The sequence below is a fragment of the Camelina sativa genome, chromosome 17 (assembly GCF_000633955.1).
Source record: "Camelina sativa cultivar DH55 chromosome 17, Cs, whole genome shotgun sequence".
Taxonomy (NCBI): domain Eukaryota; kingdom Viridiplantae; phylum Streptophyta; class Magnoliopsida; order Brassicales; family Brassicaceae; genus Camelina; species Camelina sativa.
Window position 1 is genome coordinate 30,859,506 of NC_025701.1, and position 23,356 is coordinate 30,882,861.

General features: G+C 37.7%; 3 protein-coding genes across 3 annotated transcripts; 2 read left to right on the forward strand and 1 right to left on the reverse strand.

The window, feature by feature from the left end:
* Positions 3,681–5,609, forward strand: LOC104758453 (phospholipase A1-Igamma3, chloroplastic). The gene has a single exon (XM_010481324.2). It carries the CDS (start codon positions 3,876–3,878, stop codon positions 5,445–5,447), a length of 1,572 nt encoding a protein of 523 aa, XP_010479626.1. The 5' UTR covers positions 3,681–3,875; the 3' UTR covers positions 5,448–5,609.
* On the forward strand, positions 15,704–17,981 carry LOC104758455 (protein TRAUCO-like). The gene is made up of 2 exons (XM_010481325.1): positions 15,704–17,033; positions 17,333–17,981. Exons 1-2 carry the CDS (start codon positions 15,785–15,787, stop codon positions 17,596–17,598), a joined length of 1,515 nt encoding a protein of 504 aa, XP_010479627.1. The 5' UTR covers positions 15,704–15,784; the 3' UTR covers positions 17,599–17,981.
* Positions 18,387–22,963, reverse strand: LOC104758456 (ABC transporter G family member 13). Its single transcript, XM_010481326.2, has 9 exons — positions 22,660–22,963; positions 21,020–21,099; positions 20,448–20,909; positions 20,237–20,359; positions 19,988–20,149; positions 19,618–19,902; positions 19,262–19,534; positions 19,054–19,161; positions 18,387–18,973 (listed from the first exon to the last, which is right to left on the reverse strand). The coding sequence occupies exons 1-9, from the start codon at positions 22,844–22,846 to the stop codon at positions 18,617–18,619; spliced, it is 2,037 nt and encodes a 678-aa protein (XP_010479628.1). The 5' UTR covers positions 22,847–22,963; the 3' UTR covers positions 18,387–18,616.

Sequence of the window (23,356 nt, forward strand, 5' to 3'; positions counted from 1 at the left end):
TGTGACGGTTCTTTTGTTTTTTCTCTATAACTGAATTCAAGAGCAGTTAGTGTGAAGGAAACGAACAAACAATTCGAGTCTTCGTGTTTTTTTTTTATGTCGGCAAGGGTTTATGAAGTGAAAGCAACGTGATGTGGCACATAGGGGTGTCAATCGGGCTTGCTTGACCTGGTCTGGTCCGAAATCCGCATAACCTGTATATATTTGATCCCTTCTTGGCCTGGCCCAAAATATTTTCGAGCCTATATTTCAAAGCCCGGCTCGGCTCTAACAGGGCTATAGGATTTTTCGGGCTTTTTTGGTCTTATCTTACGGATCAAAAATTCAAACTTATAAGTTAGTTTATAACATGTCTTAAAAAGCAATGTTTAAAGGTGCAATATAAAACAAATCAATCAAAATTTAAGTAACTCATCTATATTCACTAAAACCAACTTAATCTAAAATAAAAAAATTTAAAACCAAAAAAAATTTATAATTTAACCAAAGAAAAATATATATAATTCATATAAAAATATCACGGATAACAATTTTAAAAATATAAAGTAAGGTTATTAGGTAAATATGAAAACTAAGATTAAAGGTTTAAACTTTATTTACAATCAAATATTGCAATCAAACAAAAATGTTAACAAAAAAGTACAATTATGTTTGTATAAGAGCTTTTCGGGCTGGTCCGATCCCGATCGGGCTAAGCCCTAAAACTCTAAAGCCTGAACGGACTGAGTCCAAAAGGTCCGATTTTTCTGGACATATATTTAAGTCTGAGTTAGGTGTTTTTCAAAGCTGGACCGAGCCGTACGTGCCTACGGGCTATGGACCTAATTGATATGCCTAGTGGCAAATAGTTTTTTTATTGGTTTAGAAATTTTAGTTGTATTAATTTAAATATTTTTACTATTAATTTTAATTGAAGTGTCAACACCAGCTTCATTGTTGAAGCTGATGTGTCACGCAAGGAAATCAACACATCCTTATTTTATTATATTGATAACCAGCAAAAAATAAGGATTATTTTTTTTGTATTTGATTTTGAAAATTCAAGCCATGATAACATATGCTAAAACATGTAGTATGACAACATTGAATCTTTCCTTTAAGCCATCAAATCAAAGGAAAAAAGGAAGTACTAAATAGTTTATAAATACGTAGAAAAATATGAGAGAAATTAAATTTTGATTGATACACATCGATTAGGCCATCTACTTAGTTGTAATTTTGTTTTAAACGTAAGAAATATTTCAAAGTTGTGGACTAATTATATGCATCATCCATCCCTATGAGAAGACAATTCTCCAAGTGTGTCTTGAGTAAAAATAACGCAACAAAACAAAAAAGGATTGTATGAAATTAAAGATGAAACTCTTCGAATGAAGCATCTGACCCTCGTCTCATTTGGACATCGCCACATTGGTCATCGGATTACATAGGAAGGTACATATTTGAACAAAACAATGGAATCCACATGTAACCTTGACATTAGCCTTCTATTGAAAGAGTAAATTAAAATTCATGGCTATTGAAAAAGTAAATTAAAATTTATGGCGTTAGGGTAAAAACAAAACTCTCTCTCTCTTCTCTCTCCTTTCTCTCTAAAAAATAAACTTTCAGATCTAGGGTTTTCGTCTTTTCGGTGTGCCTTTCCGGCGTCGGAGAGGGCTTTCTTTCTTCTTTTAGCTTTCTCTCTTCTTCCTGGCATCGCTCTTCTCATCGGTAAGGTGGTCCTCCGTCTTGGTCTGGTCTCTCGGGATGGTGGTTCCGATGAATCTGCTCGGCGCGTGAAGCGAAGATTCTGATGGTGGTGACCGCTGGTGAAAGTCTGGAGATGATGCTTGAGGACGACATCAAATCCAGTACCAGATCTAGCGGATCGGGTGTGGTTTCTTTGTCTGTCGATCTTCTTCTTCGGCGGTTCGTTGGCTTTAGATGAGCAGTGAGGTTTCTTCTCACTCCAGCCGAGGTGGTGCTTTGCCTGGTGGTTTGGGTTGTTTGTCAGGTAAGGAGGGCGGCACTTAATTTGCAGGCTTTGGATCTGCAAGAGGAAGACAGAGGTGGGTAGATCTCTTCTCCGGCAACAGAGGTGTGGTTTGGTCTCCCAGTTGATGCAACTATGGCGTCTTTTTGGCGGTTTGGAAAGCTCCTGATCAAGTCGCGGTGGCTCACGGTGGAGTTTTCCCGAGGTTCAGCCGTCCAATTGAAGCTGCGGTTTGCGGTGGAAGTCGGCTGGTAGTCAGGAGTGATGAGTTGCGTTGTCACAGTGGTTAACGATGGAGTTTGGCAGCTTCTAGGCTCTTGTGGGTTTTCGAGATGTGGATGGTGAATTGAACCACCACCGTCTGCAAACCGCCACGATTCTTGCTTCCACCGGACCGGATTGAAGAGTTGTTATCTGAAGGAAGCGGTGGTCGCTGGAGCTAGAAGGGGGATGTTCGATCTGAGTGAGCAGGTTGCTAGGAACGAGACTTGACTTCGCAAAGCCTGTTATCGATTGTCTGAACTGGTCGGAAGATTTGTAGCAGGTCAGGTGGGTTCATCGGAGAAGGAGACCTGACGGATCTGGGTTGCTTCCGTCAAGGGATTCGATCTGGTGAATCCGCCGCAACGCCGCCGATCTTGCAACCACCAGCGCTACAGTTCGAGCAGCTGTCTCAGGTCGTTTCAGCAGGATCCGATCCTCCTTTCCGGCGAAGGCTCTTCGACGTCGTTTCTTTCTTTTTGTATCTGTTGGATCTCTTATATTTAATCTAAGGCCTAGCCCATTTAGGAAGACCCATTATAAATTAATATAATACATTTTAATTAAAAAAATTATATACATAGCGCTCTCAGCGTGTTTGAGTCTGAGGTCAAACTATGGTAAAATATGTTATTTTAGAAGAAAAAAGTAATTTTTTTGCTTCTTTAAAAAAGTATGAACAAAAGAAACAACAATATCAACTACTGATAATTTGATTGACTATCATTTTTTTTTGTGGGGAACAAAGAGACTTGTCTCGTTGTATTTTATTCAAAGACTAAAAAAAATTACAAACGTAGTTGTTTTGGGAATGCAGTTCCTCGAACATCCTCACCAACAATACAATCCACAATATTTGGACTGGATTCTAACAAATGGAAATCCAACGGTAAAATAAAAGTATAAGAGACTACTCCATCAACAAGATGGTTTGCCTCTCTATATACATGTGATATCCACGAAGTTAGCACTATTCTTCTAATTTGACTATCATTGCATAAGAAAGGATAAGTTGACTATCATTGCATAGAAAGTTAGCACTATTCTTCTAATTATTCCCTTCCACGATCCCAAAATAAACTTTTGTACCTTGAGAAAAGAAATATCATTACATTCTCCAACTCATCATTTGTACTAGCTAATTAATTTAAAGCTTTAAATCCCAACCATAAGAGTAGTTATATTTTTCCCTTTTAGACTCTACAACACTTGATTAGAAAAAAAAATGAGAAAAAAAAAGAATCATTTGACATGGAAGTATCCGAAATCTCAAAACAAAGTGGATGACTTCTTCGTTTCTTGAGTGGATCTATTACATATTCAATACACATATACATACACGTGTTGCACGATGTGTGGCCATTTTGTAGAAGACTGAATATAGAGCTCCATTATAAAGGAGAAGAAAGAAAGCTCCATTAGTTGCACGTCTCTCTCTTCTTCACCGACCCCATTAAATACACAACAATAAGGAGAGACACTCATACCAAATTCATCATCAATCTTTTGTAACCCAACCAAATCATGATCATCCACCAAAAAAGCCAAAACCAAATTTAATTGATTGAAACGATCATATACATATATAAACTCTCACTTGCGCTCTCTAGTAGTTGTAACTCTCAAGCAACAAATCTAAATGGCTGCTCCATCATCACCAATAACTATCAATAACCCTAGATTCTTCGCTTCTTCCCCTAACAACATCTTCAAAACCCAAGCTCAAACCCTAATATTGACAACAAAGTTCAAGACTTCTTCCATCATTTTCTTGTCTTCATGTACAAGCACAAGCTCTTCAACGACTCAAGAGAAGCTGCCAAAGAAACAAACCCATGTGTTAGACGAGAAACGAGAAGAAAAGGAAGAAGAAGAGGAAGAAGTTGGTCTTCGAGATATTTGGAGAGAAGTTCAAGGTTGCAATAATTGGGAAGGACTACTACATCCAATGAACAATCATCTTCGAAGAGAGATCATACGTTATGGCGAATTTGCTCAAGCTTGCTATGACTCATTCGACTTTGATCCTCACTCTAAATATTGTGGCTCTTGCAAATACCATCCTTCTGATTTCTTTTCAAACCTTGACTTACATCTCCACAAAGGCTACACTATAACACGTTACCTCTACGCAACATCCAACATTAACCTCCCAAACTTCTTCCAGAAATCCAAACTCAGCTCCATTTGGAGCCAACACGCGAACTGGATGGGTTATGTAGCTGTAGCTACGGACGAAGAAGAGGTAAGTCGACTTGGGAGACGTGACATAGTCATCGCTTGGAGAGGCACGGTCACTTATCTCGAATGGATTTATGACTTAAAAGATATTCTTTGTTCAGCTAACTTCGGTGACGACCCATTGATCAAGATTGAACTAGGTTTTTATGACTTGTACACCAAGAAAGAAGTTTCTTGCAAATTCTCTTCGTTTTCGGCTCGGGAACAGGTTCTGGCCGAAGTCAAACGGCTTCTCGAGTACTACGGTACCGGAGAAGAAGGTCATGAGATAAGCATCACCGTGACAGGGCACAGCCTCGGTGCATCTCTTGCCTTGGTCAGTGCTTATGATATCGCGGAGCTTAACTTGAATTATTTACCGGAGAACAATAATAAAGTTCCAATTACTGTATTCTCCTTCTCAGGACCTCGAGTTGGTAACTTGAGGTTCAAGGAACGATGTGACGAACTAGGGGTTAAGGTTCTGAGAGTCGTTAATATACACGACAAGGTACCTTCTGTTCCAGGTATATTCGCAAACGAGAAGTTTCACTTTCAGAAGTATGTAGAAGAAAAAACATCATTCCCATGGAGCTACGCGCATGTAGGCGTCGAACTTGCCTTGGACCACAAGAAAAGCCCATTTCTGAAACAGACTAAGGATTTGGGTTGTGCACATAACTTAGAAGCTTTGCTTCATTTGGTGGATGGATATCACGGAAAAAAAGAAGCAGAGACTATGTTTTGTTCGGCGACAAATAGAGACATTGCTTTGGTGAATAAGAGTTGTGATTTCTTGAGAAGTGAGTACCACGTGCCGCCTTGTTGGAGACAAGACGAGAACAAAGGGATGGTCAAGAGCAGCGACGGACGGTGGGTTCTACCGGACCGACCACAGCTCGAACCTCACTGGCCGGAGGATATCACTCATCATCTTCAACAAGTACTTGGGAAGGTTAATGATTATGATTTTAAACCCACAGTGACTTAAGTCTAAATTAATAATTGTAAAAAGATTTAGTACTGTGTGGGTCAAGTGTAGTAAATTCTGTGTGTTAGTGTATTATTATGCGGCTTTAATTACACTTCCATAATTGTAGATGCCATCACCATGCCTAATTTAAGAATTTAATTCTATGTCATTTAAAAGCTATGATTAGCTACAATATGTAGTTTACAAGAGAACCAATTTCAACTCTCGCCGGTTATGGATTCACCGATGAATTTACAAGTAACAGGGGTGTTGATCGGATATGTGACAGACAACACTTGTGGTTTGAGGAGAGTTTGTTATTGTGACAAGTTAGAATCAGAGTTGGATAGGTAAAAAGACAGAGATAAGTTCAAATCTTGGGGTAGTCTCTATATAAGGACTCTTTGTACGTGATGTAACAGAACAAGAAAATACTAGTGAATCGCTTGTTCCGTCAAGCCGAGACGTAGGGTACTCATTCGATACATAAATTCGTTAAAGCTCTGTATCTTTCTTTTTTACTCTCTGTTATTCTCTATTCTACTTCTCTGTTCTACTTTTTTAAACTACTGTTGTTCTCTTTTCCATACAACAACACAAGTCTGTGTTCGGTGGTTTCGAAGGTGAGGTTGTAACAGAGGCCATCATTTCCCGGATCCGCGATGTTATTTCTCATTATTAAAGAGCTATGTATCATATGTAGAAAATATCTGAATTTTCACCTTTCGTCGGTTAGGAGTTAACCCGTAAATTCGTACAAATCATGTGGAAGAAAAGTGGACCACAACAACAAAATGCATGCTTATTAGAGGGTATTATTGAGTGGCTGGATCACTCAACAAAAATAATAATAATGATGAAATCTCTGTTTTCCCCACAGAACATAACAAAGACAAACACAACAACGAGGTGCGCACGATAGAAATTGAAGGATTCAGAGTTGTCATCATGCGTACACAAACCAGAGAGCCCTCCTAAATTTTTAGCTACCTAGATTTGATTTTAAGCCTTCTTCTTTCTGTTGAAAATTTGAGAACGCATAGAAATATATAACAAAGATCTTTTTTCGAGCCATATAAGCCGCTAAAGCCTCAGTGGATCTGAGCACATAACAATTCATGGCACTACAAGTGACACAATTTTTGCTTTCCTTTGAATGGATCATGTATGAAGAATAATAATACATGTGTGTGTGTGGGCGCGTGCGCATCAATTGAAATATCTCTATGTTATAAGGTTAAAAAGAAAAAAAAAAAGTGTGGGCGCGTGCGCATCAATTGAAATATCTCTATGTTATAAGGTTAAAAAGAAAAAAAAAGTAGAAGGACAAAGTTACGGATCGTAAGGGCAATTACAGTATCAATTCATGAAAAAGAAACACAGAAAAAATGAGTTAAAAAAAAACACGGAAAAAATGAGTTAAGAAAACACATAAAAAATGAGTTAAAAAATAAGAAACAGAAAAAAACAACTCGGACAACAAGAAATATGTCTGTGAACAAAAATTATGTAATTTGTTTTCGTTTGGGTAATAATATCAAGTTTCTATTAATAGAAAGAAGTTACGGACTTCAAATTTAAAGAGAGAGTAAGTAAACTCAAACTCCAGGCCGGGACATTCTTTGTCCAAGAACTCACTACACGAAAATTACTAGAAGACGTCACTTCTGCATGTAGATCGACCGGTCCAAACGGGAACGATCGCTCTTCTGATTTTATGCACTCTGGTTTCAGCTTTACGTAAGTGAGATTGATCATTCGTACACGAAGATTGGTCGGTTCCCAGTTTCTGGAATATTTTCGATATCTATTAAAATGACTGCATCCGGATTACCAATCCTCGCATTAGACACATGAGAAACAATTTCAACGAAACCCCATAATTCTGACGAAACAACTGACATATAAATCAACCTTACAAAAACATCAAAAAATAGGATAGGCCCAACTAACCCAAACTCCGCATCCACAAAACACAATCATAAAAAAGTACTTCAGCTCCATGAGTATTTTAGATTCGTAGAGTTTGACAATTTCGCATCAAACTCCTTCGACATCCGACCGAACAAACAACTTGTCTCCACTTCCAGGAACAAGCTTTACTTAATTCACTTACCCCGAACACCACCTCATCTTGGTAATTAGTCGCACAACCAACTACCCTTAAGCGACCAAGTAACAAGAGAGATGGGCTGAAATACTTCATTCCGCTCCAGCCACGAACTTCACCATACTAACGATCCGCTTCAACCCACACTGGCCATTCTGCAGTCCCTTAATCACAACTACAGTTCACCTATTACACTTACAAAAAACTGTTTAAGCATTCCCAACAACTCTTACCAGAAACCAAGCTAATACAACAAGTTCCGCACCACTAACAATCCAACACACATGGTGTCGAACGATACCCTCCCAATATCGGTCGACACCGACACCCTCAACATCATCTCTGTCGACCCTCCCTCGGAAAACCCTAATTTTGACAATTCTCCTATGACCCAACATACAACAACATGCTGGTGTCGATCGACACCACCGTGGTGCCGCTCGACACCCCAAGCTTACCACAAAACTGTTTATGCCAGTGATATGTCTATATTTTGTCTCTCCTTAGCATATATTTATCATGCATTTAGTTAGGATGACTCGTTGTCTTGCATCATTTTCTAGTCTTTTCTATATATTTTGCAAGTCTAGGTAGTTCTTGCATCATCCTTGCATACATTGTGCATTGCGGAGTATTTCAGGTATTTAGGGGACGTTGGAAACGCATTACTCTCTGACCCGCCGTTTGAGCCACTCTCCAACCTGCCTTTTGAGCCATTCTCCAACCCGCTGTTCGAGCCACTCACCGACCCACCGTTCAAGCCACTATCCAACCCGCCGTTCAAGCCACTCTCTGACCCGCCGTTCGAGCCACTCTCCGACCCGCCGTTAGAGCAACTCTCCGACCCGCCGTTAGAGCCACTCTCCGACCCGCCGTTCGAGCCACTCTCCAACACCCCGTTCGAGCTGTTCCACTCGAGTGGGATTTAGCTTTCGACGTATTCATCAAAGTTGTAGGGAATTGAGTCATCTTTCCAACGCCGTTTATTTCAAGCCAATCGGAACTGTGGTTCAAGAGTTATCATTGTTTTAGTGGATGCATATACACCCAGCTCGAGCCAAAACCACTCTGGATCGAGTCAACACCACTCTGGTTCGAGCCAACACCACTCTGAATCGAGCCAACACCCCTCCACTCCAACCAGTCGACCTTGCTCGAGCCAGCCTACCATGCATCACTCGACCTCACTCGAGCCATCTGGATCGAGCCACTGGACGCACACCGACTCGTTCGCACATGTGAGGAAAACGTTCTGTCTTACACGCTTCAGGAGATTTCCAAACCGACTCTTCACCTTGTCGTTTTAAGTTTTAGGGATTTACATTTTTTTACTATAAATACATTTTGTTAAGTCTTGGTTTGAGACATCTTTTATTCTCTTACTGTTTCTTTTCCTAAAGGTTTACCTAGCTACCAAAAACGTTCTGAGACTTGTAATCCGACACCTTTGAGTTGATTCAGTATTTTCATTTGATTTCTTCTACAAAGTTGTTTTTCACTTTTTAATCTATCTAAGAATGCTTATTTCAATGTTTTCTGGGTTTGCATCCTTGATGATGATTTTCGGATCTGAGTAGTGTGGTAGTTCTTAAGGATGGTATATATTAGGTGGAGGATCTTAGGATGTAGAGTGTTTAAGCTTTGATTTATATGATTCCCTTCTGGACTTGAGTTAGAAATACTTGTTTCTCTCTGATCAATTGGAACTAGGTTTTAGACATTTTCGCACCCAAAAAGTGTTCGATGAAATGTCTGACCAACTAGTGCCAGAGACTTACATTTCTAGCCTAAGAGATTAGTTGTCTAGGAAGTTTGTTGGCGTGGATGAACTTGTTTTTCATGCCATGCTTGAACATGTTTCTCTAGCGAGAGCTAGGTATGGAAGTGTTTGAGTTTGAGTAGCTTCTGTCAAGAGATTGGATTAGCTAAGAAGTGATGTTCATTGTTTAGGGATGGTTTGCTTGTGATATGTTAAACACTCTATAGACTAGGATACTCCACCGACATCAATTACTCCCATCCTTAAGACTTCTTTCTTTCTGATTTCTATTGCATTCCTAAGACTGTTTCGTTTCTTGCTTTTTAGTTCATGCTTAGACTCGTTTCTGTTTTTATTCATTTTCGCTTCTTGTCATGCATTCTCGTTTCTAGTTCTGTGACTCATTTTTGTTTTGCATTTTGACCATTCTAGGATTGTTAGACAAACACTCTCTTTGAATTGGCTTGACTTGAGATTGCTTGATTGCATTTTGATTGTTAGCAACATCCCATTTAGATTGACACCTTAAGTACTACAACACATAAGGTTAATTGAACCTGCTAAGACATACAAAAATCCTAGTATCATCCAGACCGCAATACAAACCCCTGGTTAAATCATAAACCAACCATTCATTTCACAAACTCACAATTGGATATGGAGCCTATAGCACCATGAAGCTCCCCACCAAATTTCAGCTCAATCGGATTCCATTTCACCCTCCAAATGTTGCCCCAAAGTGGCTATCCTGAACCAGTCCATGCAGCTGTCTATGGGTGTTGGTCGATGTTCGAAAGCATAGTGGTGTTGGTTGACACGACCAATGCTGTCGAACGACACCACACCTGAAACACGAGCCAAAGTCGATTTCAAGCGCCTCTCGGCCAGCAAAACATAATTTCAAAACCAATACTCTTTCCCCAACAATTAAACACATAAACTACGCATTCATAGAGACAACAAAAATAGAAAACAACACATGGATTCTCCCAATCCATCTTACCTATCACAAATCCATATCAATCATCCCAATCCCCTAGATGAGCACCATACCATCTACTAACCATGGATTAGGGACAAATTTGGGCAAGGAATAACACCACATAACCAATGGTGATTTCCTTCCCTCCTCCACGCCTCAGTAACAAATCTCAGCCTCTTTCCTTCTCATGTCCAACCCCAATCTATCTCCTTTGTCCATCCTTCCAAGAGAGACAACAACAACTCCCTCCTTATCTTTAAAGGACAGAAAACGGCTGGGAGAGGAACCCCTAAACCGAGAGTGGTGTTCTCTAATGACATAAAAGGTTTAGGGTTTTTCCAAACCACGCTAAACCGCACAAAAATTAGAGAACAAACCAAAACAACCTGACCACTTGTGGTGTCGAGTGACACTTACCACTGGTGTCGGTCAAAACCCTTCTTGAAATCCTCAATTTTGGTTCACGGACGTTACAATTCTCTCCTACTAACAAGGATTTGTCCTCGAATCCAGCAGCACAGCTCATCGGCAATGAATTCCAACCACCATCGCTGCAATGATTAGTTTAACCTTTGAACATCCAGTTCCCTTGAGACAACTCTAGAAACCGCTCCTTTTATATGCCTACTGCATCCTGAGGCAAAAACTTGGAGCTACACTCTTCACAAAATTCTTTCCTTGGTTCAAAACCGCCTTCACACTACTATTTGCAACACTCCTTCTAGTGTCGATCGACATCCATTCCAAACCTCTCTTCTGGTTCAAGAATGTTACATGTATTCTTATAGTTAATATATTTGATATATATCATCTTAGATTCGTATATATTCTTTCTAGATTCTCTATATCTTATTAGATGCAACAAATATAAGATTTTTTTTTAATTGTTAGTTGCTTTTCATTTACATAAGGAAACTACAAATATTTCTTCTTTGGCTTTAGTTGCCGATTTGATTTTCTAATGATCATATTTTCTGCATTGTCTTCCTTTCTCTTGCTCATCTTAGCCTTGCTCTTCAAATACTCATGATCATAGCTTCTATGATCAAGGGCTTTGTTAAATTTTTTGGCATATATGTCAGCCCAAACTTGGTTCAACTCACATCTACACCTTCTCTATTCTTCATACTTTTGTTCCAAACGTTTCAAGACAAACGGCAAAGCAAGAGATGGATTGTTCTTTATCATGTTAATCATTTCTAGTCCACTATCTCCATACAACCTCTCTATGGACCTTTGATATGTCTATATTTTGTCTCTCTTTAGCATGTATTTTTCATGCATTTAGCTAGGATAACTTATTGTTTTGCATCATTGATAGTCTCTTTTGCATAGAATGTATACGTAGGTAGTTTTGCATAAATTCTGCATTGCATTGTGCATTTTAAAGTATTTCAGGTATTTAGGAATTGTCCAGACCATTTGGAGCAGAATAAAGCCAGAAATATGTATCTGACTTGAGCAACATCTCGTGGACTTGAAGCCTTGGACTCGAGCAACATCTCGTGGACTTGAAGCCTTGGACTCGAGCACCACCTCAAGGACTCAAGCCATCCCACTCGAGCAACACCTCAGGTTTGACGATGTTGGACTTGAGCGAGACAACCTCAGCTTTGACGATGTTGGACTCGAGCAACACAACCTTAGAATTCGACAACATTGGACTCGAGCAACACATCTCAGACAACTTCGGACTCAAGCACACCTCCAGGAGACGACGTTGGAATTGACCGCCACACCTGGAGGAGATGACATTAGACTCAACCGACCACGCTAGACATCCAACTCGAGTGACCCGACTCACATGTCTTAGAAGATTCCCAAACGGCTTCTCTATCTTGTCATTTTGTGTTTTAGGATTTTCTAGTTTTCCTATAAATACTCTCTTAAGTCTTTACCCAAAGAATATTGTCTTTAACCTAGGGTTTATATGTAGCCACTAAAAACGTTTCTGAGTTTATAATCAAGATATCTCTTAATCTATTTAGTTTTTGTATTTGTTTTCTTCTTCAAAGTTGTTTATCTCATCTTTTTTCTATGTAGTCATGCTTGATTTAATGTTTTCTGGGTTTTCTAGGTTTTTGATGATGATTGTTCTTGAGTAGTGAACTAGGGTTCTTGAGGATGGGATAGATTAGGTGAAAAATCTTAGTATATAGGATGTTTAAGCTTATATTTGTATGTTTCCCTTCTAGACTAGAGTTAGAAATGCTAGTTTATCTCTGATCAATTGGAACTAGGTCTTAGACATTTCAGCACCTACCAAGTGATTGATGAAATGTCTGAACCAACTAATGCCAAAGACTTACATTTCCAGCCTAGCAGATTAATTTTCTAGGATGTTTGTTGACGTGAATGAACTCGTTTGGCATGCCAGCTTGATCATGTTTCTCTAGCGAGAGTTAGGTTTGAAAGTGTTTGAGTCTTACATTTCCAGCGAGAGTGTTTGATGAAATGTCTGAACCAACTAGTGCTAAAGACTTACATTTCCAGCCTAAGAGAGTAGTTGTCTAGGTTGTTTGTTGATGTGAATGAACTCGTTTTTCATGCCTGCTTGATCATGTTTCTCTAGCGAGAGTTAGGTTTGGAAGTGTTTGAGTCTGAGTAGCTTCTGCCAAGAGATTGGATTAGCTAAGTTGTGATGTTCATTGTCTAGGGATAGCTTGCTTGTGATATGTTAAACACTCTGTAGACTAGGAGACTCCACCTACATCAATTACTCCCATCCTTAGGACATCTATCTTTCTGATTGTTATTGCATTCCTGAAGTTGTTTTCTGTTCTTGTTGTTTAGTTCATGCTTAGACTCGTTTCTGGTTTTACTTATGCTTGTTTGCTTCTTGTTCTGAAGTTTATTTCTGTTTTTGCATTTTTATCATTCTAGGTTGATAGACAAAAGCTCTCTTTGAATTGGATTGACTTGTGATTGCTTGATCTTATCTTGATTGCTAGTAATGTTCTCAATTGGATTGACACCTTAAATATTACAATTGCATAAGGTTAATTGAACCTACTAGGATAAAAACACTAAAAATCTTATTATCAATTTGCAAGATCACACTTTAATGAATGTGAAAGAGATGCTCAATGGGATTGGAAGTCTTTACTAATAGATAGGAGTTAAACTAGAGTGGTGCATTGTGATAAGCATAGAAAAATATTTGTTAACACTTTGACTGATTTTTAGCATCATTGAATTGCATTTAAGGACTATGGTTTGAATCATTTGTTCAGTAATTTTTGGTTATGAGTTTTCAATCTTCAAGCCTTTCTTTCTACTTATGTCTATTTTGTTGGCAAACAAATACTAAGTTTGGGGGTGTTGATATCTCTATCTTTTACTATGTTTTAGCTTACTTTTGTTCTCTATTTTGCATTGTTTAGGATTTGTCTCTTGAGTTTTTAAGTTTTTTATTTCCCACATTGTGCATTTAGATAGTTTTGCATCAGCATTTGCATTGTATTTGGTGTTGATTTAGGTACAAAAAGGAGCAAATGGAGCTAAAAGTGGTAAAATGAAGTTTTGGATCAAGTGCCATCTGAGAAACCATCTAGACTAGATTGAAGAGCATCAAAAATAAAAAACGTGGGTCGAAACAAAAGTGGATTTGGTGTTACGGTTAGAAAGTTATGAATATTTGAAGATGAGAAATGTAGCAAACCAAACCGGATCCGACTCAGACCCGACCCAGTTCGAACCGGGTCTACCCAACTCGGATCCAAACCTCTTTGTAAGCGTTTTTGACATTTTATTTTACCAAATTTGGTTGTTCTAAGTTCTAAAAGGATCTATACACTTGTTGTTAAATCTTTTGATGATTTGGATAATTAAACGTTAATTTCATTTTGTAATTCCATATTTGCTTATAATTTCTTCTTCTCTTTATATTTATTTTATGGGTCTTTAGACTAAAGGTAGATTAGAGAGATTTGGTTCTTAGGATTAGTTATTAAGATATCTATCATTAGGAATAGATTATGGACATATCAACCTTATGTCTTGAACTACAAAGTTATAACAAATAACTTCATTAGTACATAAAAAAAATCCAATTCAATTGTTTAAGGTTGTTGATTTACCTTTAAAATTTATTATCTATCTATGAACTATAATTCATCCATTTCAACATAATTCAAAATATATTATAGAAAATAACACTAATGATCATATGGACTACACTCTCACCATGCTCGGTCTTTAAAACGTATGAAAACATTATTGAATACCTTAAAATATAAAAAACGCTACTACCATTTCAAATTTACATTTTCAAAACTATATGTAAAATTTATAAATCAAAAGCTAGAAATAAAAGATAATTCGAGAATCGAGAAAGTAAAAACAAGAGAACAAAAATCGTACACCAAAAAGAGAAGCATTTCAAATTTGACATGAATCCCTACAGCAAATCTCTAAATTTATAGTCTCTCAACTAAATATAATCATTTTAAACTTAGAATGAAATATAGATTTAAAAAAAAAAAAGATTAAATACGTAACAAAAAATGAATTTAGTCAATAATTAATTAAAAAATTGTCCCATTTCTAAATTAATAGTCTTAGTTGAAATAAATATTTTACATTTAGAATGAAAGGTAGACAAAAAAAAAAAAAAAAACTTTTATGACTAATAATAAAAATTGACCTTATTTGATGATAAGACGGTCCAGTAATATAATTAGTGTCTAATATGAGCATCCAAACTCTCAAACTCATTATTTATTTTTGTTATAATAAAACAGTCAATCCAATATGAGCATCAAACGAGCAAAGAAAATAACAAAAATTATTTGAAATAATGATTAAGAAGTCAAAAAAGAACTACCGTATATTGTAGTTTCCTATTAAAAATAGAATCAAAATGACTTAATATTAGAATGATAAAACACTTCTTATTACTAAGTATTTGGATTACGAAAGAAAAAAAAATGTACTCTATTCTCACATAAAAATTACTAAGTATTTGGATTACGAAAGAAAAAAAAAATGTACTCTATTCTCACATAAAACTTATCAATGCTTTAATGTTTGCTAAGTTGCCTTTCTACAATGATATCTTTATCCGATACATTCAACTTTGATCAGTTGCATTTACTTGGCCCAAATAACTATTCTATTCTAAGACTGACACAACCTAAGATTAGTTTAAAACTGTCATTAACGAACTCCTTAATTATAATTTAATTTCTAATGCTTAATTTTTTTTGATAGGGAACTTTTAATGCTTAATAGATCAGTTGTTAGATGTCTAAACCGTTTTAAAATGAGGTTAAAAAAAAAAAAAAAAAAACGGTTTTAAGGTTCAAATGACACCCCTACCCAAACCCTAGTTTCTTATTGGGCCTCAGAAAGCCCACATAAGTCTCCAAATTTTTTAAAAACACAAAAAAAAAAACTTCACTGTTCTTTTGCCAAATCTGCCGAGTCCCTAAAACTTTTGTCAAATCTTGCTGCGGAGTCCCACAAATCTTTGCGGTGGCACCAGAAGAAAGCCTATTGTTCCAATGGAGGATTCTCTTCAATCAAATCCCAAAGGCGAAGAAGTAGAAGTTTCGATTTCTCTTCCCGACGAACCTACCGGAACCGCTCTTCTTCTTCCCTCTGAACTCGATGATTCAGCGCCACCGGAATCATCCGCTCCAGTCGAAGAATCAATCGATACTGATTTAAAAGCACAAGTCTCAATTTCGCCTCCCGAAGAACCTACCGAAACAACTCTTCTTCCTCCCTCTGAACTGAATGATTCAGCGCCATTGGAATCATCCGTTGTAGTAGTAGTAGAGGAATCAATCGATACTGAATTAGAGAAAGCAGATGTAGCAGCTATGGATGTTGATGATTCACCCGGATCCGATTTGAAAATTGAATCCGATTCCGTCTCAGAAGAAGCTCCGACTCCTTCTTCCGATGATAACCCTAAATCACCGAAACCGGAATCTGTGGCTAATCAGAACGGTAGTGCGATGGAGGAAGACGAAGGAGATGAAGAGGAAGATGATCCACCGCATAAGAAGCTGAAGCAGTTAGATTCTATTACTTCAGTTGCTGTTAAGGAAGAGGTTGGGCCAGAGCAAGTGCAGCCATCGGAAGCAATGGTTGTGGAGGAAGCGGCGGCAACTCTGGTTGTGGCTAAGAAATCGAAATCGAAGAAGAAGAACAACAATGTTTGGGTGACGAAGAGTACACGTAAAGGAAAGAAGAAGAGCAAAGCCAACACGCCTAGTTCAGCAGCTGTAGAAGATAAAGTATTGATCACTCCGGTTCCGAGGTTTCCCGATAAGAGTGACGATACGCCAGACTTGGGAATTTGCCTTTCTAAAGTTTACAAAGCTGAGAAAGTTGAGATTAGCGAAGATAGACTTACTGCAGGAAGTAGTAAAGGGTATAGGATGGTGAGAGCTACAAGAGGAGTTGTTGAAGGAGCTTGGTACTTTGAGATTAAAGTTTTGAATTTGGGTGAGACTGGTCATACACGACTCGGGTGGTCGACTGATAAAGGGGATTTGCAGGCTCCCGTAGGGTACGATGGGAATAGTTTTGGGTTTCGGGACATTGATGGGTGTAAGATACACAAGGCTTTAAGGGAGAAGTATGCTGAAGAAGGGTATAAGGAAGGTGATGTTATTGGATTCTACATAAATTTGCCTGATGGCGAATCGTTTGCTCCAAAGCCTCCTAATTATGTGTGGTATAAAGGGCAGAGATATATTTGTGCACCTGATGCCAAAGAGGAGCCTCCTAAAGTTGTACCAGGTATGCTCTATCTATGTCACCTGTTCTATTATGTTAGTGTTCCTGTGGTGACTTTTCTGCTTTTAGTTAGTCACATATGTTTTAGGTGGACTAGAAATGAATTTTTGTTGCTTGTGATGGTAGAGGGTTTATCTTGATTTTGTAGAGAGGATGGATATTTGGTTAACATTCTTATAGATAATGGGGATTCTTCATCAATATTTACATAGCCAAATGCCTTAATTTCGTGTTTGCTTACCCTCCACATCTATGATGTAGATGGTTTCTGTGCAATTCTTGATGCCTTCCTTCTAATGCAGGCAGTGAAATATCGTTCTTCAAAAATGGTGTATGTCAGGGAATTGCCTTCAAAGATTTTTTTGGCGGTCGTTACTACCCTGCTGCTTCGATGTACACTCTCCCTGACCAGTCAAATTGTCTTGTGAAGTTCAATTTTGGCCCTGATTTTGAATTCTTCCCCGAGGATTTTGGTGGGCGTGCAACCCCGAGGCCAATGTGGGAGGTTCCATATCATGGATATAATGGTAGACTTGAAAATAATGGTTCTGATGATATGAAGAGTTAGACCAAACCGGCAGGCGTATTCTTGACAATTTAACACAGTTTTCCAAAACTAGTTACTGGTTCAGATTTGATTGAGTTTAGTTGTTACAGTCATAGGGTAGCAAATGAACAAATGAGTTCTGTACATGTCTACTCTGAAAAAAACAGGATTGTTATTCTGATTTCAGGACTTGATTTTCTTCTTACTGGATTAGCCATATTTGTTAAAGTTATTGATTGTTTGTTGTTTTTCCTTACTATGTAACTGTTCTGGTAGCCTATATTTGATTTTTTCCAAGGTTGAACCTAAACCATTTTTGCATGGTATTACACTTTTAAAAGTTTGAAGCATCTTGTCGATTGTTCTCTATCTGTTCAATCTTTCTTCAACAGACGCTTTTGTTAGCTTTGATTCTCTATTCCCTGTCAAGTGTCAACTGTACACCACAAGAGGAGATAACATGGGCATTAAGATAAATTAGACTTGCATAGCTCAAGACTCTAGCATATCTGATTCTGAAAGTTGAATATGCATGGTGGAAAGTTTTCCCCCTGTTATTGTGCTGCACAGATTTTAGGATTTGTTTCTGCTAGCTGCTGCTATCAAGAAAGGACCACTTTTATACTGTCAGGTAATAAATTTCCATACCATCTCCTGTTTATTTGAAGCTGTGTTGACCAAGGAATTGTCTTATTTGAATTCTTTATTCTCTGTGGTCGCTGATATACTCTCTCTAGAAGTTTCATCCATGCCATGGTCGCTTGTAATCTGAGCATGTAGCCATTCTTATCTCTTTAGTGCATCAGCTCTTTTGGGCAATTTATTTATTTCTGATGGATTTCATCCGCATGCTAAACAAATCTCATTACTCAGAATTTATAATATCTCTTTTTTTCCTTACACAACAGGCTACAAACAGTTTACCAAGTTTGAAGAGAGTAACATCTGACATATTGAAATATATGGACATCTGGCAAAAGGATAGCGAGCACTATATCTATCTTCCACTTATGGATATCGCATCCTGCTGTATATGCTTCTAATGCAGTGGAGAGTTAAGTCCTTCTTGAGAAGAGAGTGCATGGTTAACTTGGTATCGCTTGGAGGGGAATGGTGCCATTCTCCTGAAAGAAGGCCTTTTCCGGATATGGCTCAGAGTTCTCTTTGTGTATAACATGTGAATGATTGGGAAAACCTTTTCCCTAAACTTGAGGATGGCGAAGAAGAGAATCCTATACCCAATGAGAATCATCACCACAACAGCTAGATCCAACCACTTTGAACTTGCTGGATTTACGCCTAGAACAGTTTGAAGAATGAGCTCCCCTTTCATTTTTGGTACCAGTGGTAATGGAGAATCATACTCAACCCCGATCAGCTCATTCTTCAATGCTCCCTGCAATTTATCAGGTGTGGACATTTAGGATATCCATTTGCCAATATAGTCTGCATCTAAAGTTGAGTTAACGTGGTTACCTGTAGTGCCCATGCACCATAGTTTATGTAGGACACTGGGTATCGCCAGAACACCACAGGTAAGTCGGGGAAGAATCGGAAAAACCCCGCACTTAACACCATAATTCCCTATGAGGTGAAGAATATAGTGATTTCAGTTTAGAAAAGTCTTTGGAGATATATAGGAAAGCTGTTAGGTAAGAGAGTGAGAGACAGAGGCCGTTCTTACAATATAACCAGCTCCCAACATGACTCCCATCAAGAAGTTAGGAACTACTGAAGCTATCATCATCATGCAACTCTCCACAGTTACAATTGCACAGATGAGGTCGAGACAGTTGTAGAAGAAATGAGAACCTCCGGATTGGAACTTCACCATATAGATAGTGATTGAGCTGGTGGAGAGGCACATAAGGATTATGAAAGGTAATGAGGAGAGTAAATTAGACACAGTATATACTGCAACCCCATAGTATCCATTGAGCCTTTCTCGAGTAAACACCTGGTTTTAGGAAAAAGATGCAAAAGACATAAGATAAGTGTTAAGGTGAAGAATGAGAATTTTGTTTGCTTAACTCTTTTCACCTTCATTTCTTCAATGAAGGATTGGAAACCTCCTATTGACATGAATGTCATAAAGCCTGCCATAAATCCGCCGCAAGCTGCTGTATTCATGACATTTGAGTGGTTTCTCCCGACGTTGAAAAAGATTGACCCGACACAAATGGATAACACTATGTATACTGCAATCCGCATCCAGTAGTATCCCAAGTCTCTACACATGTTGATGAAAGATCGCTGAGTAAGTATTCTGAGTTGTCTCAACCAGTTTGTTTGACTTCCATTTTTCCTTTCAGTGACAAGCCCTTCCTGTTGCATGAGGTTAAAATTTTCTTATGAGGCTCTCATTGTATGATACATTGTAGTTTGAAGCGAAATAATAACCATAACTTACTATTGATGCTATTTCTTGAATCCTTGCTCTTGAAGCTGCTGCGTATTCTGAACACTTGAATTTTCTGACAAGTGTTGTTCTGATTTCTGCTGCTGGTATATCATCCAGGGGATCTAATGTGTTTGCAGTTTCATGTAGTTGGTAAAGAGAGAAAGAAGAATCCTGCCGATAATCAAACGGGCTAGTTCAAGAATTTTGAGTGTACTGTAAGTAAGCTCATGGAAACAAAAAGGGCAGAAGAAGGCAAACTTGGATTCGGCGAGATTCAACCAAAGTCGCTGTGACGTCGTCGAAATCTGAATTGACACAGCGAAGGAAGTGGTCAGATGGATTCCGTCTGGTGGGACAAGGGAACCCGGCTTCACCAAAGAACTGCAAAGTCGAAGCAGCAACAACACAAATGAGCATTGATGGTTGTACACTTAAAATATATAGTGCTGCCAATGCTCTGTCTTATTACCTTCGTTGCTGATTCTGCCTCTCCAAAGTAAACGGTTTCTCCTCCAGACAGCAGTAGCAGGTCATCAAAGAGAGCAAAAACCTCACCACTTGGCTGATGGATTGAAGAAATCACGGTTTTGCCACTGCTTGCTATGTTTCTGAGAATCTGAACCACGAAGAAAGCTGAAGCACTGTCCAGTCCACTGGTGGGTTCGTCTAGGAAGAGGAGACTTGGTTTGGTTAAGACCTCGAGCGCAATACTGAGCCGTTTCTTCTCACCTCCGCTTATTCCACGCAAATGCCAGTTTCCAATGGTCCTGTCTGAGCATTCTTGCAGACCCATTTCAGTGATTGTAGCTTCCACAATGTCACTGATCTCTCCTCTGGTAAGCTTTGACGGGAGTCTGAGATGAGCGGAGTAAGATATGGATTCTCTCACTGTCAAAGTTCCTAGCAACACATCTTCCTGTGTCACATAAGCCTGAGAGTTTTTCGATAGTTTCAAAAAAACATACATGATTCAGGGTTTACGACATTAATGAACCAGAGTTTGATTGCGTAAAATTAAAGCTAAAAGATAGGTTTGCTTACGACAGCACCAAAGTCAAGTCTTCTCTTCTTGCCATTGACTAGAACTTTGCCACTCATTACAACATTCCCCGCTAATCTTCCTGTAACCATCATTACCAAATTAGTTAATTTTCCAATATCATTCTAGTAAGCAGGGCTTTCTTAAATTAAATGACAAGACCAAATTGTGTGCTATTTCTTTAAACCATGTGTTACACGACCCATGAAATGATTAATGTAGTAACTATACGATAATAAGATGTTTAATCTTTGAAAATAAAATCGATTAGGAGTTTAGGACTATACGTTTTTGGATTGAACATCCCTCAATGAGATGATAGTGGTAGATTTGGAGTCGGACCAGTAACCAAACCGGGTTTAACTTCAAGTCGGTACGAAGATCCGATCGTGCAATTCTAAATTTTTGTGTCAGGATGTTTGGTGTTTGGTAGTTGGTTAACATTTAAAATCGTAATTTAATTAGAAAAGTTACTGCGAAACTTCTGAATATAGTATATAGGTTAGAAAAATGTAGCTATCAATTTATTCAATACTAGTCTAAATGTACGACGATGTAAATTTAATAAGGAGGAACAAGAAAATTGCAACAATTTCACATATATTTAGTACTCCGATGATAAACAGCTATAATGTAGAAAAAAAAATTGGTAGCTAGAATCCATAAATATAAAGTTAGAAATATCTATTTTTGTATCTTAGTGTATATGGAACTTAGATATAAATATAGCATTGTTTTTCTATATATCTATGCGTATATATGGATATGTAAATCTCTCATAAAGAACCAAATTAAATGGGTTTGTTGCAAAGTTACACAAGAGTTCATAAATTCACTTAATGTTTTAATTTCACCAAAATGGGATTATAGTGTGTACATAGTTTGTAGCTTACAAATTTAGAAGTTACATATTTATTTTTGAATAATGTATATTTACTTCCGTTAGTCGAAAAACAGATCTAGTATTGCTTCTGATTGCATATGGATTCCACCGACTGGTTAATAATCAAATATTTTAGGTCGAGTAGGACACACACACACACACACCCACACAAACACACACCTTTATATATCTAACAAATTAGCACTAATTTACAGTATTTTCAAGTTTAACTACCGAATGATAGAAATCGTTATCTATCAAATAAAAACTAAAAGGTAAGTGGACATTTTTAAAATGTAAAATTCAGTTTATGCTTTACTAAAAGTGAAAACATTTTCACATAATTATGAGAAAATTACCTAGGACAAATGGTGTTATTGTCTTTAAAAAAACAATAACGTCATGTATAAATCAATATTGTTATAGTAAACTATAGACTATCACTATAGCAACATTTTTATGCTGAATACAGAATAAAATGCTAGGTTCAAGGTGAAAAAGTCTCTTCAATGTTGGTTTCAAAGCTAAATGTAGTTGGCTGTTAACCCTTTTCCTCTTAATTATTACCTCATTCAATTGTTGGTTTGGTTCTCTTAACTCTTAAGGTTTAGTTTAGGTTCTAATTTATTTACCATTTAACAGATTCAAACCCTTTTAACGAAAAATAGATTTTTTGAAAAAAGGAATAAGAAACAACGAGCTAATCTTCTCACGTGAGGGTATGTGTGTGTGAGAGAGAGAGATAGAGAAAGAAGTGACCTGCTAAGGCATCAAGAAGCGTAGATTTGCCAGAACCAGAAGGACCCATAACAGCCAAGATCCTATTTGGCTCACCACAACCATTCACTCCATTCAGTAGTCTCTTTGTCGCTCCTTCACCAAAGTTTGGTATAACCACCGTAAGATCCTCCCACGCCACATACATCGCCTCCTCCGGCGTAGTCATCTATATATATATATGCTTTTGTTAGATAGATCGAACTCAAAATCAAGGGTTATTTTGTCAAAGAAAAAAAAAAAGAAACTCAAGGGTTTTAATCGTCGCTTAGAGTTTTCTTTTTCTTTGGGGGTGAAGAGTATAATGAGTGTAGGTGGTCTGTGGTCTTATTTATATAGTTAACAAAAGTTGTGCGAGTAATTAGGGTGGTCCAATTGGTTTTAAACCAATTTGAGTCAAACCGAAACTGTACCAAGGAAAGTGATTTGAAAAAAGTAGATTGAATTAGGCATAATAAATAAATAGATTCGGTTTTGTATTTTTTTTATACAATATACTTTTTTAGGTGAATAAGAAAACAACCGTATAAATTGATCATTGTTTTTTTCTATTAAAATTTAAATAAGTAAAAAGCCCAAAACCCGAAACCAAAATTCAAACCGAACTAAATGATTTTGGTTTCTATTTATTGTATGAAAACTAATCCATGTAAAACAGGAAACTGGATTAAGCAAAGTG

Excerpts from the sequence above, each read along its gene's own strand:
- LOC104758453 (XM_010481324.2), top strand. The coding sequence starts at position 3,876 with ATGGCTGCTCCATCATCACCAATAACTATCAATAACCCTAGATTCTTC.
- LOC104758455 (XM_010481325.1), top strand. The coding sequence starts at position 15,785 with ATGGAGGATTCTCTTCAATCAAATCCCAAAGGCGAAGAAGTAGAAGTT. Across the intron at positions 17,034-17,332 it reads GCCTCCTAAAGTTGTACCAG|GCAGTGAAATATCGTTCTTC; the intron begins GTATGCTCTATC and ends CTTCTAATGCAG.
- LOC104758456 (XM_010481326.2), bottom strand. The coding sequence starts at position 22,846 with ATGACTACGCCGGAGGAGGCGATGTATGTGGCGTGGGAGGATCTTACG. Across the intron at positions 20,150-20,236 it reads TTGAATCTCGCCGAATCCAA|GATTCTTCTTTCTCTCTTTA; the intron begins GTTTGCCTTCTT and ends GATTATCGGCAG. Across the intron at positions 18,974-19,053 it reads ATGGTGCATGGGCACTACAG|GGAGCATTGAAGAATGAGCT; the intron begins GTAACCACGTTA and ends GATAAATTGCAG.